Below are 21,164 nucleotides of genomic sequence, written 5' to 3' on the forward strand. Positions count from 1 at the left end.
AAAGGTACTAAAAAACAAAGCAGGTGAATTTGGCCCAGTCTGACGGTTTGAACTGATGAAATACAAGAGACTTGGGGAATAGCCATTGAAAAAACAATCGAGTTAATGAATGGATATTAGCAAACTCTGTTATTCCTGAAAACCAAGAGCTACGTTAACTGCCTTTCTAGTCCCTATATCAGCTGTACCTGTTCCACATCCTGCTGCTAGGGCTAGATGGAATGGTTTGATAACTTGTGGATGAGGTACTTTGATACTACGGATATTCAGACATGTATCCTGATACACCACTTTGCAAACTGAGTCCTTGCATAGAGATCTCCTCAAGTCTCTAAGGACTTTTTCTCTAACAGTGTCACATAACTGACTGCAGGTTTTAGTAATATCTAATAATGTATTTAGACCCTGTGCAGTCTAGTTACTGTGGATTTAATCAAAGGAAGTCTCCATTTCTCTCACATCAAACATAAGCTACTTATCTTCACCCCGAAGTCCCCCAATGCCCTATTTCCATTCTTCTTATGATGTCTTGCTCACTAGTGCGACTCTAGAAGTCAGTGAGCTACTTACCCAGGTGAAGCCATAACTTAGATTCCTGCTGATTTTAATTCTTGATCGAAGGCCTTTTATTTAACACAAAAACAAAGTCTCCAAGGTACTTAGAGCAACAAACCTTGTCTTGTTTAGATCTCCTTCTCTAATGCTCAGCTGTCCTAGATCATAGCTAGTCCCAAGCTTTCGTATCCTTCTCATTTACAGCTTCAGTCACAGTAGATGACTCCTCTCTTTCAAATACTTTCCTAAGTTCTTCCTGCTATCAAGTATCTAGAGTCTTTCACAAGTGCTGTCTGGTCTTGATGATCTCACTCACTTCAGCAGGGGGCAAGAGCTGAAGCTCTCAGTGTGTACCTGTCTGTCCAGAATGAGGCTTGAGATGACATGACCTGGACAAAAACTGCCTTAAGATATTCTTCCCGCACATTCCTAGCAACATTTTTTCTGATTACTGTCTACAATACTACCACTGTGCTCCCACCTACTCATAGTCAGATTACCATTGTTACCTTGGACCCCTAACTGGGCCTCTTTCCCAACCTTTGTCTTGGAAACCTTTCTGCACAACATCTGTAAGATACTTTTTCACTCATGTAGTTAAAATTTTCACTCAATTCTCAACTATTCATACCTTGCATATTGAACCCACCTTCTCTCTGCCCTTCGTTAATGCTTCCTTGTCCTACTTGTCATCACCATCCTTCACCACGCATCTATCTACCTCTTCCTTTGGCCAAATCCCTTCTCTCTTTACATCTTCCACCGCTTCACCTTTTATATTGCAACATAAGCCACAAACCCTCACATTCACATGCCCCTGTAAAAAGATTTCTGAGTCTGCTTCCTGGAAATTTACTCACTGTTGAGAGGCCAGCTGGCTCTTGAGAGCAGCCCACGTTTCAAAGATGCACCTTGATTTTTTTTCCCCTCTGCCTTCCCTGTAAACATCTGCAAAGTTCCCTTATTGTACCCTTCAGATCCTTCTTTTTTGATGCTATAGAAAAAATGCTGCCTTGCTGACACCGCAGCTTGTCATGCCGACTAGTACTAACTCAGTGCCTCCTCATTCTCTTAACTCTGTCAGTATCTACTTTCCCCTATTATTTTGGACTCATAGGGCAAGGTTTTCCTGACAGAGGTCGTATCTTCTGCTGTTAGTACAATTTCTGACATGTTGAGAGTTCTGTTCATTCTAAGTTTTCAATACACCACTTAATAGTGTCTATTTAATACACAGGGCTGAAGAGACACATTCATCAGCAGTCTGAGAAGAGCTGCGGCTTCAAATTAGCTTCAAACCAGAAGTTTTGCAAGTGAAGAGCTAGAAAGAAACCAATCTATCCCCCATCCACCTCTATTTGTGGATCACAGTATGACAGAATATATCTGGAAGTAAGCAGATCACTGTTGTATTTTCAAATGTTAGAAAATTTTGGTTTAAAACCAAATCAAACAAGACATAAAAAAATTAGAAAGTATTCCCACCTGCTAGAAATCAGCAGTCACCACAACTTTAAAAGAACTGGAGCAATTTACACCAAGTAAAGCCTCAACACAACATATTTAGAAAAAAAAATCACACTGCTGATTAGGACAGCAATTTCTTGGTGATGATTTTTAATTTCAGTTTAGCGCTTCCCTTACTCTGAACAAAGAAATCATTCCCATTATCTTTACTCTCCCATACTCATCACTACAGCAGTGGTGGTTGTCTGCCACCTCATAAATGCATGGTCAGAATGCTGTGGTAGCTGCAGCACCCGAATGATATAAAAAGGTCAAGGTTCAAACAGACGCTATATTTTATTGTACCAGCTGTATTAGATGCAAAAAAACCTGACTTAAATTCTAACAGTTGACAAAATGTTTTCTTTTTAGGATTGTTTTTTCAGTCAGTCTTCTTACCGTTTTCTTTGCAAAATACACCTAGCCTACTCCAGAGTTCCAAAAAAAGCAGAGCAACTATGACTAACAACATAACCTTTAATGTGGTATATTCAGTAAACCTGAACCTCCGGGTTTTGTGGCCTGGGTTTTGCTTGCTAAATCTTCCTTTCTTGTTTACTGTAAGTGTCTATCATTGACCTTCTGCTTTTTACTTCTGCTAGGCGGACTACACGGCACTCGTATTCTGGCAGTCTGACTCCCCGTAAGGACATACGACGCAGTCAGTAAACTTTGTGCTCCTTGCTAAACACTGAGCAGTTCACTCGCCGTGGAACAAGAGTGGCACCCAGTGGCCACAGAGGTTGGTCCAATACTCATGCCCTGAAGTTTCCACCTTCTGTATTTTATAAATACCCTTCCAGCATTTTGAGGACAGAAATCTTTCCCTGCTCAAGCTCACAGACCCCTCTCCCACCTCTGTACGTGAACGAAAGCTACAGAACTGAATCTAAAAGGTTTCCTTTTTTTACTCTTTTTGAATATCACTTTTTCTGAGAGTATAAATAACCCACCCACTGGTATCAGGTACGTATAAAGGGTACTGCTTATTTCTGAGGCATCAGGCAACTGACGTGCCTGACGGAAGCACAGAAGAAGAAGGAGTTCAAGGATCTCATCTGACACATTGTCCAGTAAGTCCAGATGAGGTAAACATATGTCTTTAAACTGCCCTGCAGAAAATGCAGCACAGGAAAGAAAAACCCGGAGACGGAGCCTGCTTTGTGATCTTCTGCTGTGGGGAATGTACAGGCTCTGTGCTGCTCCCAGTCCGTGGCTGGGTTTTACAAGACCATAAATCAGGTTGCTGCAAAGTAGGCATAGATGGTGACACAGTCTGGCGATGAACTGTTACCCACGTGATAGCGCACATTCCATGTGCTCCTCAGAGGTTCATGTGATTTTGTATTCATTTTTCATGACCCACAATCAGAGTATAAAAGTCTGGTTTTCAGTCAATATGGTATGCTGTACTTTTAATGAAATTCTTTGTGGGAGCCATTGCAAGTAGTAAGAAAGGTTTTAATCTCAATTTTTGTCTTTAACTTAGGAATACTTAATGCTTACAACTAGAACATCAATTCCGAAAACACTCTGCCATACAGTATAATTAAATTAAAACACAAACAACTATTACACTCATGGGAACATTCTCCAAGATGGAGACCTGGGTGTTGGGTGAAGAAGACCAAGCTCACTGTAACACCAATGTTTCACAATGCTGTAAAATTCCCAATATAATAAATGAGCGATAATGGTGCAGCAGCTTGCAGTGCTGAGCCTGGATTTGTGTTTTGGGGTCTTACTGGCAGTCTGAAAATCCCCATTTCTACAGAGGCCAACAGAAAATGTGAGAGTAGTCTTGATTCTCCTAATTCCCACCATTCCTAAAATTTTACCCCAAATTTTACGTTAACCGATAATCCTCCTAAATGCCCTAGCACCTACAATGGTATTATGAAGTGGAAATCAAAACTGTCGACTATTTTTTCTAGTGTGGATGGCTACAACAGCCAGAGCTTGACAATGTGACCCAAGTTGATGAAATAGCTCACAAATCAAAAGGCACATCAGAAGAATCAAGCATTAAAAGAAATTCTAATGTTTTAAAATAAATATAATGATTTTTAGACATCTGCTGTGGCAATACTGAAAGCCATGGATCTTTGTACTTCCTGAGTTACATTAGGAAAGAACTCAGCAGTCTGGACAGAAATTTCTGCCAGATTTTCTGTTAACAGGAAGCCTTTGTTCCTTGAGTGTTTAGTTTTTGCTACACAGCATCACTGAAGTGGTAACAAGCAAAATACTGTTCTTGATCATAATGTGGCCTGATGAATCCTCAGTGGTAGACTAACAAAAGTAGGACGATTTCCCCATAACTGGATTGTTTTGCTCTAGGGGAAGAAATGGATGTAGTAATACTGTGTTATTTCACATTGAATGTAACCACTGCACTGAGCAGAACATCTCGTTCAAAACCGGTATTCTAAAATGTGCTTGTCTTCACCATCAAAGAGCAAGAAACCATCCTACAGATCCTCTACAGTTAGATGTTTCATGACAGTTTTGCACTTTTTTGCAGCCTGTGGCTTCTAAAATTACTGTGACTATGCAAATGTACATCTCTCTGCTGTTATCTCACCTAAACTTTTTCCCATTTGCTGATTTATTTTCTTCAGCATTTTATCTGGTCACAGAAGTTTTCCTGAGGGAAGGCAGCCACTGTGTTGTTTATACAGCGCCTGGTACAGTGGGTTCCTAAAACCTATTTTGGATCCTTATGAGGTAGTGCAACAGAAATAATAAACATTTTATTTTAACAAACAATAGAAAACAGTGTCTTTGAGAACAAGCTGAAGAACAGAGGCCTTGTGGTATGAAAATACTTCCAGCAGGGCGGAAAATAAAAGATTTTCTGTATGTAACCTCTTTTGGGTGTTACATTTCCTTACCACTTTTCAAAGCAATCTGGCCATTTACAACTTGTCATCTTATTTACCTTAAGTTGATGTAAAATAATTTTCAAATAGATTTTTCTGTCTCAGCATGCAAATGCAGTGTGGCATTTCAAGAGCGTGGTGTGAACCCTGTTTTCTACAACACAATGCCATAACATACAACTAGTAACAATAATCCCAAGCAACACAATAATTTTACGTCAGTGATGTACTTTCTTTTAGAGTGAGTTATCTTTAAGTTGTAACAACCTGAACATAGAACCAGTAAACAATTAATATCTATGAATGAGCTCAGCAAGTCTGTAAAACTAAAAACTGAAATTGCCACTGAAATTCCATAATTACTGTGGAAAGTTTCCACTGGTGCATGTGCTTTTTTGTAATTACGGCTGCAACTTTGGTTTCAACCCTTGCAATGCCAGCAGGTGAACCTGAACTGAAGCTGCAGTCAAGAAAAGAGCTTCAAGTAATCCCATAAGGGAGGGATGTCTCTGCACAACTGATCTCAGGACCTGAATGTGCGCTGCTCCAGATGCCGTTTATCTTTCCCTGGTATCTAGCTAATCTGTGGAAAATGCGCTGAATGTTTCATTGGTTTCAAAATTAGCAGGCTCTGTCTTTAAGGTCAAGACAAAACTGAATTATGAAATAAGCCAGATGGTGGATTCCTACCATTCTCAAAGTATTTCACCAGCATTCTGAAATTCTGTTTGTGTGGGTTTTAGGGGGATTTTTTTGTTGTTTTGTTGTTGGGTTTTGGTTGTTTGTTTTGTTTTTATGGGTTTTTTTGTCAACTGCTCTCACCCTGGAGGAAGGAAAAGAGAACAAATTTAAAACTTCTTTAACAGATTCTTTGGCCAAGCTCCAGCATCCAAATGTAGCTGCCCAAAGTGTAGTGAGAGGGGTCATTAAAGCTTTATTATTGCTATTTATGATAGTGCTCTCCATAATCCAGGCACTTTCCACATATTTAAGAACTGTCCTGACTGTGGGGCACGTGACCCTTTGTATGTTACACAAATACCAGAAAGTCAGCCCTGTCACCAAAGACCTTACCTTCAAAGCAGGTCGCAAAGCCATGGATCTTTGTCACTTTGATGAAAGTTGATGAAAGTCAGCTATAAGGCAGCGAACACAGAGACATGTAGGGTATCTCCCAATGATCACACAGCAAATCACTGAGACAGCTGGGAACAAAATCTTTATCGTCCTCCCTGATGGCTCACTGACTTGTCCATGTCACCACAATGACACCCCAAGGCTCTCCTCTGGACACTGAACTCTGGAAAACAAAGCTTTCACATACAGTGTGCAGGCCATTAGAAGGCCACCTTCTTAACAGTGGCAGACCTTGAGATGTGACATGATAGCTAGAGTAATGCACAAGATCTTCCAGCAACTTATTATTCTTCTTGCAGACTTCAAAGTATGTAATCAGAAAAGTCTTCCAGTGACAACTCCAACACATTAAAAGGTTGGAGAGCCCCAGGCTGGGTGTCGGGCATTCACAGGAATGGAAAAATTCTTTCCAGTTTCTTGTTCTTGCTTTTCTTCTGTGAGCTTTGTTAGGACAAGAAGGAAGTGCTCCTCCTGAAGGCCCTATATAACTTGCAAAAGAATGAGAGTGTTAGAATAAGTACAATGAATAGATGAAAGCTGGGAAGGCTCACTCTTCCTCTGGCAGAAAATCTTAGTTTGAGACATCTTCTGGAAATGACCAGATGATATGATGACGTAAGGCTTAACTCATCCTCTTTCTCTTCATGAGTTTTAGGGACCACCTTGACTCTCCAACCCATACACTACTACCCCTATAGCAACTTCAGAAGTCTGAAAAATATTTCAACTATAAACTGAAATTATCATTTTAGCAAGTGAGTTTTCTACCAAAAATTTTCTACAAGCAGACTTATTAGCACAGATTGCTATATATCTTTTAAGTACTTCAGCATAAATCCATTATATCTTGTTATTATTACAGTAGGAGTTATGGTCACATGAAATATCTGGGAACTTCTGTATGTGCATTTCATTAAGAGCTAGCTTGTGCTTTAACTATGACAGAACAATGTTTGTATACAAAGACTGAGGAGACTTGAGGCTGTCAGATGGAAATGTTCAGCCTTGGTGACAACCAAGTATGAAATGCATTATTAAAACAATGCTCTGACACGACATTTTTTACGTAATGAGGAAAACTTTTAAACTAGAATCTTTTTTGCTTTAGAGTTAAAATAGCCTGGATGCCTCAGCTGGTCATAAAGCTGATTCATCCCGTGCCACTTGCTACTCCTAAGACCCAGCCCATATTCCTTCAGATTTCTTCAGATTTTAAGTAGTACAATTACCATTATATTATTTTCTCATTAACCCCTTTTGGAATTAGGCAAAGTAATGAGTATCATTTGAAATCCCACATTCTCACCGACAGGTGGAGCTTACATTTTATATTTCATTTATATTACTTTAAGCTCAAATAATACATATTACAACAAATACTTTATACCCACCAAACTCAAAACTCCAGTGTTTCAGGTAAGGTTAGCACCAGGACATTTTAATTCAATATTCTACTGTATGTAAACAATAAATCTTAGGCCAGCTCCTTTTCTATCACCACCTGCAAAGTTCCCCATGTTTTAATAACTGCATAATTAGATAATTTTCATTTTTTTAAAATGTAGCGCCTTTGCATTATATTCTTTTTCCTGTTGACTCCACTGATATTTACACACAAATTATTTATCTCATAACTGTAGGTTTCAACTGTGATAAACTTGATTGATCTCAGAACATGACTAAGCCCACATATGAAAAAAGGTATTGGTGCAGATATTCTTCCGCTAAATTCACAGGACAACACTAAAATACATTACAGCATCTGCTGAGATTAACTAAAACAGCTATTGATGGCAGAAGCTATATCTAATGCACAAAGCTATTTAGAATTACACCCTTTTTTTATCCTGTAAGGAATTCCTTTTTGCAAATATTTTAATGTCTTCATTTTCTTAACATCTATCTAACAATATCCCTGATTATCTGTGACTTTTTAATAACTGTTTAGCTTTCTGAAAACTTCTTAGCATTCAGTTGCACTGAAACATCAAGCACAGAATTATAAAGGCAAAATGGAAGAAGAATTTTAAAGTCCAACAATTATTCAAAAGCGCTGTGGAGAAAGGAACTTTCTTAATCCACTGTGACAAAAGATATTACAGAAATACTCTGCCAAAATGGCTTCTGATGCTACCGGTGAATTTTAGGATGAGCGAAACTAGTGAATGTTTTAAGAATATATACATAGATGCACATATGTATGAACACATGCACCTATGTTGGCACAGTATATTGTAGCTAAAATTCTGTTGCAATATGCAGTTGCTCAGTTTATATAATGCAGTTATTCATAAGAGCAGTATTATTTAATATTTCTTCAATGCTATTTTCCAAGTCAGATCAAGATGTGTGTTGTGTGGCTCCAACTGGAAAAAGCTTCTGATATACAGGAGCTTAGAAGTCTTCCTATTTTCAAAGGAAAAAAACCTACATGTTCCGATCATGTTATAAAACTAATTGTAATACACACAAATGAGCAGAGCCAGATGCTTGTGCTGTATCCGGTCATGCTGAAAAATGGCCTAGCTGTCAGCTCAAATTAAAAGTCCAAACCTCATCGTAAATATGCAAGTCCAATACAATTCCAGATTACCTGTGCACCTACATTCCCATTTTACTTCCGTGTCTTTTAAAAACATACTGCCAACACCCACATGCCTGACCCAGTTCTACCAATCTGAAAGGGCATCAGACAAATCGAGTTACCACAGAAGTGAACGAACTACACTTTAACACATGATGATGACTGCCAGCAGGTTTTTTTATTGCCTAGATTCGCCTTTGCTGCCGCACTGCACACCCGGCGTCACAGCCACTCCAGGCCCACCCCTGCGGCCCGCCCCTGCCAGCAGAGCCTGCAGCTCCCATGGGGCCTCGCTCCGGGACCTCCTGCGCGGCTGCCGCATGAGCAGCAGGGAAGTGAAAGCTTTCCAAAAGGTTTGTACTGTGCGCACGGAAAAGCCCGTAACGGCCGCCCGAGCTGGCGGCACTGCCGCACGGAACCGACGGGAGGAACAATGGGCGCCACGGGACGGCAGAGCGGCCCCCGCCCCGCCCCGGCCCCCGCGCATGCGCAGGGGCACGGCCTGAGCGCGCAGCCACCGCACGGCGCAGGCGCGGCCGGGACACGGAGCCAATGGCGGCACTGGGAGAGGCGCACGCGCCTTAGCGCAGCCGCCCCCGGGGCAGGACAGAGACACTTCCTGTTCCGGGTTAGCGCCCGCTCTGCCCGTAAGCTGCCGCGCCGCTGCTCTGAGGTTTCCTCTTCGCTAAAGCAGAGGGAGAAAAAGCGTGTGCGGCCGTACGGCGCCTCCGGCCCGGCCTGTGCGGCGGCTCCGCGCGCGTCCCGCACCGCTCCGCAACTCCCCTGGTCCTTCACGCGGCCCCGCTTCCCAGCCACGCTGGCGGCCTCTGCGGCGCCGGGCCTCGCCTGGCGGGGCACGTGGGCGGTGCGTGGGGCGGGGCTTCCCCCCTCAGCCGCTGTGCCGCCGGCGGGGGCGGGGCCGTGGCGGGAGGGGCCGCCGGGTTGGCCGGGAGGGGGCGGGGCGGCCGGGGTCATTGCTGCTGGGGGGAGAGGAGCGGCGGCGCCCGCGGGTCCCGCCGCTCCACGGCTTTGGCCCCGTCGGTCCCTGCCACGGGGCCGCTGGGGCCTGCAGCGCAGCGGGCGGCCTTTGCCCGGGCAGCCCGGTGCCGTCCGCGCCGCGGGAGGCCGCAGCGCTGGGTGCCGGGCCCCGCTGGCGGGCGGCGGGAGCTGGCCCCGGGGCTTGCTGGCCCCGAGGTGTGATGCTGGGGCTGGCGGGAGCGAGCAAGCCTGGCGAAGCGTTCTGTCCTGTCGTGCTGAAAGTGAAAATACTATTTGTTTAACTTTTTTTAATTATCTGATGCCATTGTTTAAACTTGGGATTCCTTTCTTTACCCCTGTATAGAAAAGCAGGTCATTCAGTAATTAAAAAAAACAAAAAAACCCAAAAAACCACTTTTAATTCTACTTCAGGGATGCTTCAGGTATAGTCTGCCTTTACATGATGCCATGAGTCCAAGCAGGTTATCCTTAATGATTCTTTTATGAAGTAATGAAAGATTGATATTGAACAATCGTGGGAGGGTTTTGTTTTACTAGATGTTTTGGTAAAGCTACAAAATGCGGCTTGCCCCAATCCAGTAATACATGCTGAGCATAAACACTGCATACAATAGTCAAAATACTCAAGTTCAGCACTTGCATAATGATTTGTAAATCATGCCTTGGCTTGTCTACTTAGTAACGTTTTTAACATTAAGTATATTAGAATTTATTGCACATGCCAGACTCATCTTTTCAATGTCTCCCTAGGAAGAAGGAACAAGACGTTTGTCTTATGGCTGTTCCAGGAAAGGTGGCAGCTTTCCGTCTGCCTCCCCTGCCAACTATTGGAGATATCATTAAACTTTACCGCCTTAAAGCACAGAAACAACTTTCCCAGAACTTTCTACTGGATTTGCGATTGACAGGTTAAATATTTTATTCTAATATTTTTAGCTACTTGCAAACAGATCGTAGTTTTCTTCAAAATCCAGATTCTAGCTAAGGAGATGATGATTATATGATGATGTTTGCATGATGACATGTCAGACTAATGGGAGCTCAACAGTAAACCTTTAAAGCCTTCTTTTAAAAGTAACTTTAGCTTAGACAAATAGACTTGTAAATTCCTAGAAAATGTGTGTGTTTATTAATTATAGAGTAATTTTTAGGTAGAAACTGTATTCCTATATAAAATATGGGTTATTGGTTGAAATGCAAGAATCCAAGCCTTAGTTGTACTTCTGCCATTCGGGGAGTATTATAATATATGAGTTTGATTAAAAAATGAGTAATTTTTTCAGATTATTATGTATTATAGAAAGTACTGTAATGCTTTGTGCCGTTTACTATATACTGTGGTTAGGAAGGTCATATGTTTGAGTTTATTGAAATGTTGTGGCTTTTTTTGAATCAGTTACATTGTTCTGAACAATGAAGTTTTCTCCATCGTCATGTCAGCCATGAGTGACAAAGCTGGCACTGTTCAGTCAGTGGTGAGTTTCTTTACTGTCTAGTGGTGGCTGTGTTTTGCAGTAATAAATGCAGTGCAGCTTCATGTAGCTGACAATTTGATTACATTTGAAGACTCAGACTGATAAAGATTTAGGATATGGACATGAAACACAGTTCTACTTCCTGAAGAACTGGACTCTTACCCTGGAATAAAGATACATGCATTTAGTAAAACCTTACAAGTAGGCAAGTCTACAGACATTTCCTATTTCTGTTGCATACTTAAGTTACGGAATGAGCAGCATAATTTTCTCAGCATCTTCTCTCCATGCTTCCTAAGGATCCCTTTTTTTCATTAGCTACATTTTTAATCCTTGTTTTAATCCTTAATCTGTTTTCTTTCGTGGCTATAATACCTTCCAGTGTTGTATCCTTCCACTTACGTACAGATCCTCTTTCCTCATGTTTCAACTGCCCCACTTTCTATAACTACCAGTTGCCTGTATTCCAACTTTTACTTTACTGCAGCTCTTCCCTCATAAAATTACTCTGTACATACTGTTAACTCGGTAAAGCTTCTCTGTATCTTCTTTTACTTTTTAAATTTCCTTTAGAACAGAGGTACTGTAGTGAAATACCTTTATAAGCATAAGTAGTGAGACTTCAGGATGCTGAATACAAGTGGTTGGTTACTTGCAGGAGAATAGTACTGCTAGTTTAGTGATGAGAAGTAATACTCTCAGAGCAACAATGTGCATTGCAGACATTAAACTGAAAATAGTATTTTTAAAATTTTTGAGTGTATCTTCTAGTATGAAACAAATCTGAATTCTGTGCAGTCTAGCAGGCATGTGATCATTTAACTGGGATGTGTCACTGTGTCTGTTCTGAGATAAGCACACTTGCGCTTTAACAATAAACAATGAGTTTGTCTTAGTGAACTGGATCTTCTAGAAAATAAAGGCTTAGCATGTTCTTTGTGTCTTGCAGACAAGATAGTGAGACAAGCTGGAGAGCTGAAAAATGCCCATGTCTGTGAAGTGGGCCCTGGGCCAGGAGGAATTACCAGATCCATTCTCAGTGCTGGTGTTGAACAACTCCTCTTAATTGAAAAAGATCCTCGATTTATTCCAGGATTGCAGGTACCAACTGGAGAATAGTTTGCATAAATATATTCACACAATTGCATACGGACATTTTAAGAACATAGAAAGGTTCCAAGCGTCTTGTTGAGATCTCAGCATTTAAAATAGGTTTGCTTCTTTGGCTTAAATCAGAGCTGGCATTTGCTTGAAGATGAAAATACACAGCATAGCAATTCATTGCTTCTGCTTTCTCATAGGCCCTTCAGAACCTGATCCCGCAACTGAATTAATGCTGAGGCCTGTCTGGTCTTTTCAGGTTGAGACATTTTGGGTGCATTTCACTGTGCAGGTGAAATAGCTGTTTGAAGGCTGAACTTAATGTCCCTTGGCCATATTTTTCATTTACATTCTAATAATTATACTTTATGAAATTGTGAAAGCATATCTCCAGTTAATACAGTTCAATGTGGATTAGAATTCAGAATCCCAAGAGTAAAGCAAGCGTTTATTTTACACTTGGAAAAAAACACTCTTAGACTTTTAAGTTCACAAGTCATTGTAGCATTTTTCAAATGCCATCTACTTGTGCTATTAAGTTTACATGTTTATGGAATTTGGTTGCATAAATCTAGCAAGAAAAACAGAGTGCAAAAATCTCTTCAGACTTGCCTGTTTTCTTCTGTCTCTACAATCTCAGATTATAGCAATTCAAAGGGCTTTCTTTACATTGCACTATGTCTTCTGTAGCAAATCAGCAGTGAAAATAAATGGGTAATTCACTTGAGAACTGCTGCCATCTCTTTGTATGACAAAACTAATGTAAAATATCAATGAAACTGCACATATCCTGAAACCTGAATAAACATGTAGTAACATCTTTGTAAGGTTTGCCATTGATAATTTATAGCATGCCATCTTTACCTTATGAAGTATGAAAACTTCATGTTTTCACTTTTCTTGAGTGGAGCCAAATCTACATTTTTCATTTAGATTTTAAGAACTGATTTGGGACTGGAGATAACTTAAGATTAAATGATACTTGCTCTAGTTAACAAATTTTTAAGTACTTACACAATTTTTCTGATTTTCCAAAATGCAGCCACTACAACAGATTTCTCTGAATAAAAGCATACTTCTCAGGGTCTATAATGAGCTTTTGGTGTTTAATTATCTTTTACTATTCAAATGAATTAATGTTAGTCATTATTTTTAATTAGCAACCTCCTCACAGTAGAAATAAATATGTCTGAACAAAGTTATTGAATATAAAGTTGCTATGACTCAGTAACTGGATGTGAATGAAAAAGAAGTATGTTGCATCCATTAGTGTTAAATTTGGTGTTGTTTTTTCCCCTCCAAATACGATGACACATAACAGAATGAATCTTTCTTTTGTAATAATGTGGGTTGTAATACCTATTTTTTCTGATTTCCAATTGAAAGCTCTATCAAAACCAAATGCTCATAAAAAGGTTGAGATGTGAATAACAAAGAATGTCAGAGATTAACAATTGAGCACTGTTACTTAAAATTGTTTCTTTAGGTACTTACAAAATCACTAATGTAAAGCAAGCAGCATTTTTCATTAACTTTTCAGGCTGTCTCTATGACAAAAGTGAAGTTGGGATTTTCTTTATTGCAAAACTGAAATATAGCAAAGAACATACATGTATGGAGTAAAAGTTTACACAAGCTAGGAGTCTGTCAGTTCTGTCTCTCTTTAAAAGAATCACAATCTCCCTATGCCATATACCCTAATAGTTGTTAGGCTGGAAAGATTGATGAGGAGAGAAGGGGCACTCTCATCCAGAGAGTGAAAGAAATAGAATTCTTCTGGGAATACAAATTCATTTTTTAAACTATGCACTTTATGTTTTCATTGTGCCCTTTTGGATTGTGTGTGAAGAATGAGAGGATCTGTATGATGGAGAATCATGTGGCTCATGTGCTAGGTGCACAAGAGCTCCTTGGAACTGTTAGCTGCACACATTGGCCTGAAAGTGGAAAAAGTTCCAATGGGTTTCTGAGTCTTTATTTCAAATTCGAAATACGCAACTGTGATTTTCTTCTCACAAATTATAGATGCAGTTCTCATTTATGTTAACTGTGGTACTCAAGAAAACCCCAAACTCCTCTTGACATGATAACCATTATTAAAACCCAACGTAACGAATGTTAATCCCTTATTGTGTAGGCAGCTGTCCGCTTCCTCTTGCGCTATTTTATGACTTTATTGATCTTGCATTATCTTTCATCCTGTTAAAGCACTTATTATGGCTTCAAAGAAAAATTTGCCAAATCATGGTAGATTAATGAATGTGTATGCTGTGTAATTGCTAGTGTAATGCTGAAAAATCCATTAAGTGGTTTGGAGTTGAGGTTAGATTTATTTTTATTATTTAGAAATGATGCACTTAAAAGATGTAGGAACACTTAGTATTTAGTTAATCTTTTTTTGTTGCCTTTTTTTAAATACACTGCACAATATTTAGCTGTTATGATGGTAGAAAAACTTTTACTCAAAAAAATTTCATGCAAACATTTTGTGAACAGTATGAGAAAACAGCACTTTCCTTTGGCTTAGAGATCTGTGGAAGCTGGCTGTACCCTGTTTTGTTTGTACAAGCAAAATTGTTAGTTCCCTCTTCAACCTGAATTGTGTTTACGTCCTCAGGTTGAAGATGGAACTAACAATGGTGAGCAGTTTATTTCATCAGTTAAGCCACTAGCACTTAATGGGTTATGGATTTGGATTTCTGTGCAAAGGCAAAATTGTTCTTTAAGCCATTTTTCATTATTTCAACTTGGGAACAATAAAAATCTCCAAATGTCATCTTTGTAAACGTCAGCTTTGCTTTTGAGTTGTGCTGGTTTTGCATAGTTTCATACTGTAAGAGATACAACATTAAGAAAACTAAACTAATCTTAATGGTGTAAACTGACACTAGAAATCAAAAAAATGGGTCACCAAACCACAGCTAGTTCTGAGTTTGCATTTCAGCCTTTATTAAATACTAGATAAGCTGCAGAAGTGGGATAGAGAAGTTAACAACAGAGTGGATTTTGTAATACCTAAAAAGATACACAGCCTGTATGCCTAGGTACTTACTCCCTCGTTTTGGGAACTTCTTGGTTTTTAATGGCGTGGGTTCAGACTACTTAAGGGAGTATTAAGAGAATCTTTTTTCCCCTTTTTTTATGTAAAAGAAAAAAATTTTCTGCAGCCTTGTATCACATATGGCTAAAATTGGATGATAGACCCTACAGATGCAGGAGAGACAGAATAAACAACATGAGCCTTGTTTCCATAGGTAATGGATCTAAAGACTGCAAAACTTGCTGCCTGCATTATTACTTAAATCAGGTGGGGTCCTGCTAGGGGCCCTGGGGTTTGTTAATTGTCCTTGTTGAAGAGACTCTTGCCAGTCTTTTCAAGTTTACATTTCCTACTAAGAATTCTACAGCTGTCAATAGTAAGCATTTACAGAATCACACAATAAACTTTCTTTGTTAGTGTTTGCTTTTTGAAAGTAAGTACTTACCAATAGTGTGGTCATTTTTAACTGCTATTGTGCTTTTTTGTGTATTGAAGATAAATACATAGCAATGGTTTTGTTCCTGCTGTGGCTGAAACTGGAAATCAGTTTGGTTAATACTGTGAATTCTGCTTGCTTGCTCACAGATGTTATCTGAAGCAGCTCCAGGAAAAGTGCACATTGTTCATGGAGATATCCTGACATATAAGATGGAGAAGGCTTTTCCAAAGCATTTAACAAAGAACTGGGAAGACGGTTAGTATTTTGATTTGGTTTATTTCATTTTTAAGTCTTCTGAGTTAGTTTTAAGTGTGATGATATAGTTGGAGTTTACTCAGTGCAGGTGTTACTTTCTTCCAGTACATTCTGAAGGTCAGGAGAGAGACAAGCAAACTTCCTTCCTTGTTAGAAGAAAATAATCATATTCCTCTTCTAAGACAAAGTGGTGGAATTTGTGTGACAGTCACCTTAGTCAACAGTGAGGAGCTTTGCAGTTTTTAACTGTAGAGTATCTTGACTGTGCAATAATGATTCTTGGAAGCTGTAGAAGCAAATCAAATGGTATACTTTCTTCCCAACTGCTTCCTTCTCGTGAAGAAGCCAGAAGCCACCACTGCTGTTGGCCCATTGAAGAAATTCCTGTAATTTGCTTTGAAACGTAGGAAACTTGTCTTCAAAATCTCAGTTTTGTCAATTGCTTTGGTTTCAGCTGGATTATGTTTGGCAAAAGTAGAATGTAATCAGAGATACATTTTGGGGTGTTGGCGTGGTTCTGCCGCTCCCCCTCCCCCCCAGTCTGAGGTTCTCATAGGACTCAATTTCACCTCCCTTTTGAAATACGTTATTAGATAAATCAGAGATGACTTCCCAGTCCCCTTTTCCAAATTTCTTACTTTAAGGTGGAGTCACTGTCTGCAGTGCCTGAAGAACATAGTAAACTACTTTCTGACTTAGGACGTTAAGGACTATGCCACGTTATGTTCACCTTGAAAAATTCCATGCCATATTTGCCTCATTGCAAAAGGTAAATGCTTCACAAAAGAAAACTATAAGCAATGAAGGTGTAGTGCAGTTTTTAAAAATTTACCTTTCTTGAACATATATGAAAGCAATTATTGTCTTTAGAGCTAACTAATTAGAGGTAAGATGTACTTTTTCTGTGTTACTGTAATATGAAAATCTGAAAGGCTGCTGGGTTTTAGAAAGATACTTGGCTATCTCTGATACATATGTAATATCACAAATACGCTAGAAATATCACAGCTTTAAAAGCACATAATAAGTAAAGTGTGCCAGAAAACCAGCTTGAGTTTGATATTATCATCTCTTATTCATGTTACTAAATGCTGTAGTATCTAAGGAACAACACACTTGCTTTTGTTTTGTTCACTTCTCTTACACTCCGCTTAGACACGAGGATCCCTGCTAATTAAATGCCTGCTTTGTGTTGTACGACACATGTACTGACGGGATCGATAATTGAAGAATACATATCACTGCTTATGGCTAAGTCTAGTATTTGGAGAAGACCTTTTGATTTCAGAGGACTCTGTACAGAAGGAGAGCTCCATTCAGTTTGAGCTAGGTGATTGTTTTGGGGATTATGAAGACTCAGGGAGTGGCTGTGGGAGGAATGTGTGGGGCAGAAGGATGAGTGTGGCTATTTACCTTCCATCTAATAGTTATAGTTTTAAAATCATGGAAACGCTGTTGTGGTTTTGCTGTTGTTACAGTTCTGCTATTCTGGAGTACTACTGATCAGCTGAAAATCAGCTGAAAGCTGCTGATTTATTCAAATGTAAATGAGAACCAAACCTAACCACTTTTTTCCAAGTAATTACTGAGAGTAGTAGCAGTCTTGTCAGTGTAAGACAAGTATAAATGGAAAGGCATAATTTTGGCATGGCATGATAAAAATTGTTTTCATATTTTTAGTCTAGATTGATATGCACGCATCTTTCTTTCTTACATGTTCTTTCATGGCAAAATCTTACCCAAAACTTTGACGGTTGTTTTTCTTCCACCAAATGCTAACAGAGCCACCAGATATACATATCATTGGGAATCTGCCCTTCAGTGTTTCAACTCCTCTAATCATCAAATGGCTTGAAAATGTTTCTAAAAAGGATGGACCTTTTATTTATGGCAGGACACAGATGACGTTGACTTTTCAGAAGGAAGTTGCAGAGGTAAGACATTACGTGCATTCCCAAAATTCTACAGAATCTGAATTGAACGAAAATTTGTTTATATGCAACCTTTTGTTTAAAAGTACAAACCTTATCTTAGGTTTAAAAAGAGAGGAGTTAGTTCGATTTTTAGTTTGTGTGGCTGTGAATTACAAATTCTAATACTGAGTTAATCATCTGCTCTGATCCTTTTATAACACATAAATATATATGTATTTTTTTTATTTCTTAGGGAGGGATATATTTTCTTGAGGTACTTCATCTTTTCTGGTCTGATTTCTTCAACATGAATAGATTCCACAGCACTCTTCCATTTTTATATACCCTTCTTTTCTCACAGTCATTCATGCACCATTTCATCAGTCTATTTTTCCTTACCTTCTCAAGAAAAACTCAGTTATTGCCTTTTCCCCCTTAATTACAAATCTTTTTAAAAAGAGACACCTTCCTTTAAATAAGGAAAAATGGAAGGTTAGCATTGGTTCCAGTTGTGATGGAACACTCAAAACACAGGGAGTGTTTGTTAGAACCGTGGAAACTGACTGACTTTTTTGAATAAGATTTGATATTAAAATTGTTAATTGATTGCTGTCAGTCTTGTGTGTGTAAAAGGGCATCGTTTGAGTTCTGTCACAGCAAGTCCAAGAGCAAACTGAGATTTTACTTTGTCTCAATAGTTTGATTCTCAAAGGCCAAACTCATCTACTACATTAATTCTAGATCACTTGATACTAGGTTGACTTGTCCATCCCAGCAACGATGTTAGGAAATGGTACTTCACTGAGAGGGTTGTCAGTCACTGGAACAGGCTCCCTAGGGAAGTGGTCATGGCACCAAGCCTGTCAGAGTTCAAGGAGTATCCGGACAATGCTCTTAGTCATGTAGGTAGTCTTGTGAGAAGCAGGGAGTTGGACTCAGTGATCCTCATGGGTCCCTTTCAACTTGAGATACTCTATGACTTATTCCACAATGCTTTCGGACTTACCGTTTTTTTTCTGTTGCCATTGCAAGAGGTGTATCATACCACAGAGGCTGGAAAGCTCTTGGCTTTGTATTTATGAAAGTGATATGTCTTCTTACCAGCACCTCCCTTGCTTTTAGGAAAAAAAAAAAAAAAAGGAATTTCACATCATTCTGAAAACTGAATTTCCATCTAATTACTCCAGTGTTTATAAATACCTTGTTTTCTGTGTGCAGTGTAAATGTGTGTATTGTTTTAATTTTAATCTTTCAAAGTAAAAATTCTAATAAGAATTTTTTCTGTGATTTTTTTAATATGTAAATTAGTAGTAATTTTATATGTAAGTGGCATGCCAGCTGTCATTTTTGGGGGTCATAGAAAACCATATTGTGCTGTCATTACTAGCCCTGCAATCAAGATTCAAGACAAGTACTGAAGTATTTCCAGTAGGTGGCTCTAGAGAAGAACATCAGGGACAAACATCTGGTATGAAATCAGCTAGATTTCTTCAGTTCTGAGCTTATGTGGTTTCAGGCATTAAAAAATCCAGATCTGTTTTCCAGAAGGGACTTCATGTCATTGAGATTAGACCTTGTTTCACAATATGGTTGGTGATGTAAGATGCAAAGTGGTGATCGGTAGGAGGCAAAGTTTTGTGACAGCAGTGAAAAAATTGGCCTAGCCCTGAGTGAGAGCGTAAGTGCACTCAGTACTTTATATAGCTGTAACCAGCTGCTTATGCCATTGGCGACATGCAAATTATAGTGCTTCTGCACCCAGTGTAGCTCAATGAGATGCAAAATACCATGCACTCCTAAGTTCCTTGTACTTACAATGCTGAGAAGTTAGAAACACCAGGAAATTGAATATGTTGGTCAGGTCATGCAGTAAATCAGTATTAATTGTTGTTGAGTTCGTATTCTGGGATCTCTTGCTTCGTGTTCTTACTTCTATTTAAACACAGATCTTACACTGAAGACAGAATTGTTCATAGTTTCTGGTTTGCATTTCCATAATTAATTTGACATAATGAAAAACTTGTTTGAGAAAGACGTATTTTGTTTAGGATTAGAAGAAACAATGATAGTAAAAATCTGTGTCTTTTCTTTTGTTTTTTCTGGCCTTCTGGAGTTGCTTAAGTTAAACACCGTAAACAGGATGTAGAGGAAATAGAGAACAGTGTAATGCTGATAGTAAAGAAGTTGCTTCTTGAAAGGAAAATGTGTTAATATGCAAAAGTTTGATGTCCTCAATGGATGTTTCTAAGATAAGAACCTAAATAGCAAAGAAAGTCTCAGTGTATATGCTGTAAGCTCAGCAGAAAAGTAAGGTGCTGTCATGGAATGAAGCCATATGCTTTATAGTGAATTAGGATAACTTGATGTTAACAGTAAGAAAATAAAGCAACATGCTGTGTTATTTTCGGTAAAGTTCAGTTTTGCTAGTATAACAGGTAGAAAATACCTTTGCCTTTCTTGGTGGTAGTTTCCTGGTTTTCTGTTTCCTTGTAGCACAGATGTGTTGGCATGAGTTATGTCAGTATAGACCTATCACTACAGACCACTCAGTTCTGATATGATTTGATTAAATTGATTAAAACTGTTGATGAGAACCAGCAGTTTTGTTACGTACTGAATTCTGAGGTCTATTAAGGAGGATAAGGCCAGATACTCATAGCAGTAAAAATGGCACTTTTAAGTGTTGATCAGATAAATTTGTCTTTCTGTAGTTTAAATTTGTAAAATTGTTGCTTACTTTGTAGATATTTTTTTTTTACCTTGCCCCAAATTCTTCAGTGCTTCACGTTAAATCTGCCACCTGGGCCAGGTACTTCTGGCCCAATTCCATGAAAATGAGTCATATTTGAGTTTAAATAGAAGATCTTTGTCGGCCTCTTAATTTTGAGTAAAACTGCGCAGAGGAGCGGTTCGCCAGAACCACTCTGCCAACTTGATCTGCAGGCTGGGACGTGGGTTGCTGAACTGCTACATATCTAGAAGACAGGCATATTAGAAGAGCAGAATACTTAACCATTTTGTATCAAACACTGCTATTTAGGACACTTGGCAAAAGGTGATAATAAAGTGGGAAACAATTCGGATTTTTGAGCAGCAAACAGAAGAAAAATTACCATTATGTTTGTATAACTGATATAGGTGAAATATAAATACTTATGATGTAAAAAAAAAGTTGTTTTGCAGAAAGTGGCTTGTATACTAAAATGTGTACAGCTCATCCTGGAGGTCATCTCTAAGCATGTGGAGGAAAAGGAGATTGCAGGTTATCAGGAGTAGCC

The 21,164-nt window shown here is 39.2% G+C and overlaps 1 protein-coding gene across 7 annotated transcripts in view; it reads left to right on the forward strand.

The window, feature by feature from the left end:
• Nucleotides 1–9,238: 9,238 nt before the first annotated feature.
• Nucleotides 9,239–21,164, forward strand: part of TFB1M (transcription factor B1, mitochondrial) — a 29,730-nt gene continuing 17,804 nt past the window's right edge. The window contains exons 1-5 of one of the 7 annotated variants that reach the window (XM_037391125.1): nucleotides 9,239–9,311; nucleotides 10,414–10,571; nucleotides 12,088–12,239; nucleotides 15,865–15,973; nucleotides 17,756–17,907. In XM_037391125.1, coding sequence (XP_037247022.1) covers nucleotides 10,439–10,571; nucleotides 12,088–12,239; nucleotides 15,865–15,973; nucleotides 17,756–17,907 — 546 coding nt within the window. In that variant the 5' untranslated portion in view covers nucleotides 9,239–9,311; nucleotides 10,414–10,438. The other 6 variants (XM_037391132.1, XM_037391126.1, XM_037391129.1 and 3 more) reach the window with 6 other exon arrangements.

Source organism: Falco rusticolus, chromosome 6 (assembly GCF_015220075.1).
Source record: "Falco rusticolus isolate bFalRus1 chromosome 6, bFalRus1.pri, whole genome shotgun sequence".
NCBI lineage: Eukaryota > Metazoa > Chordata > Aves > Falconiformes > Falconidae > Falco > Falco rusticolus.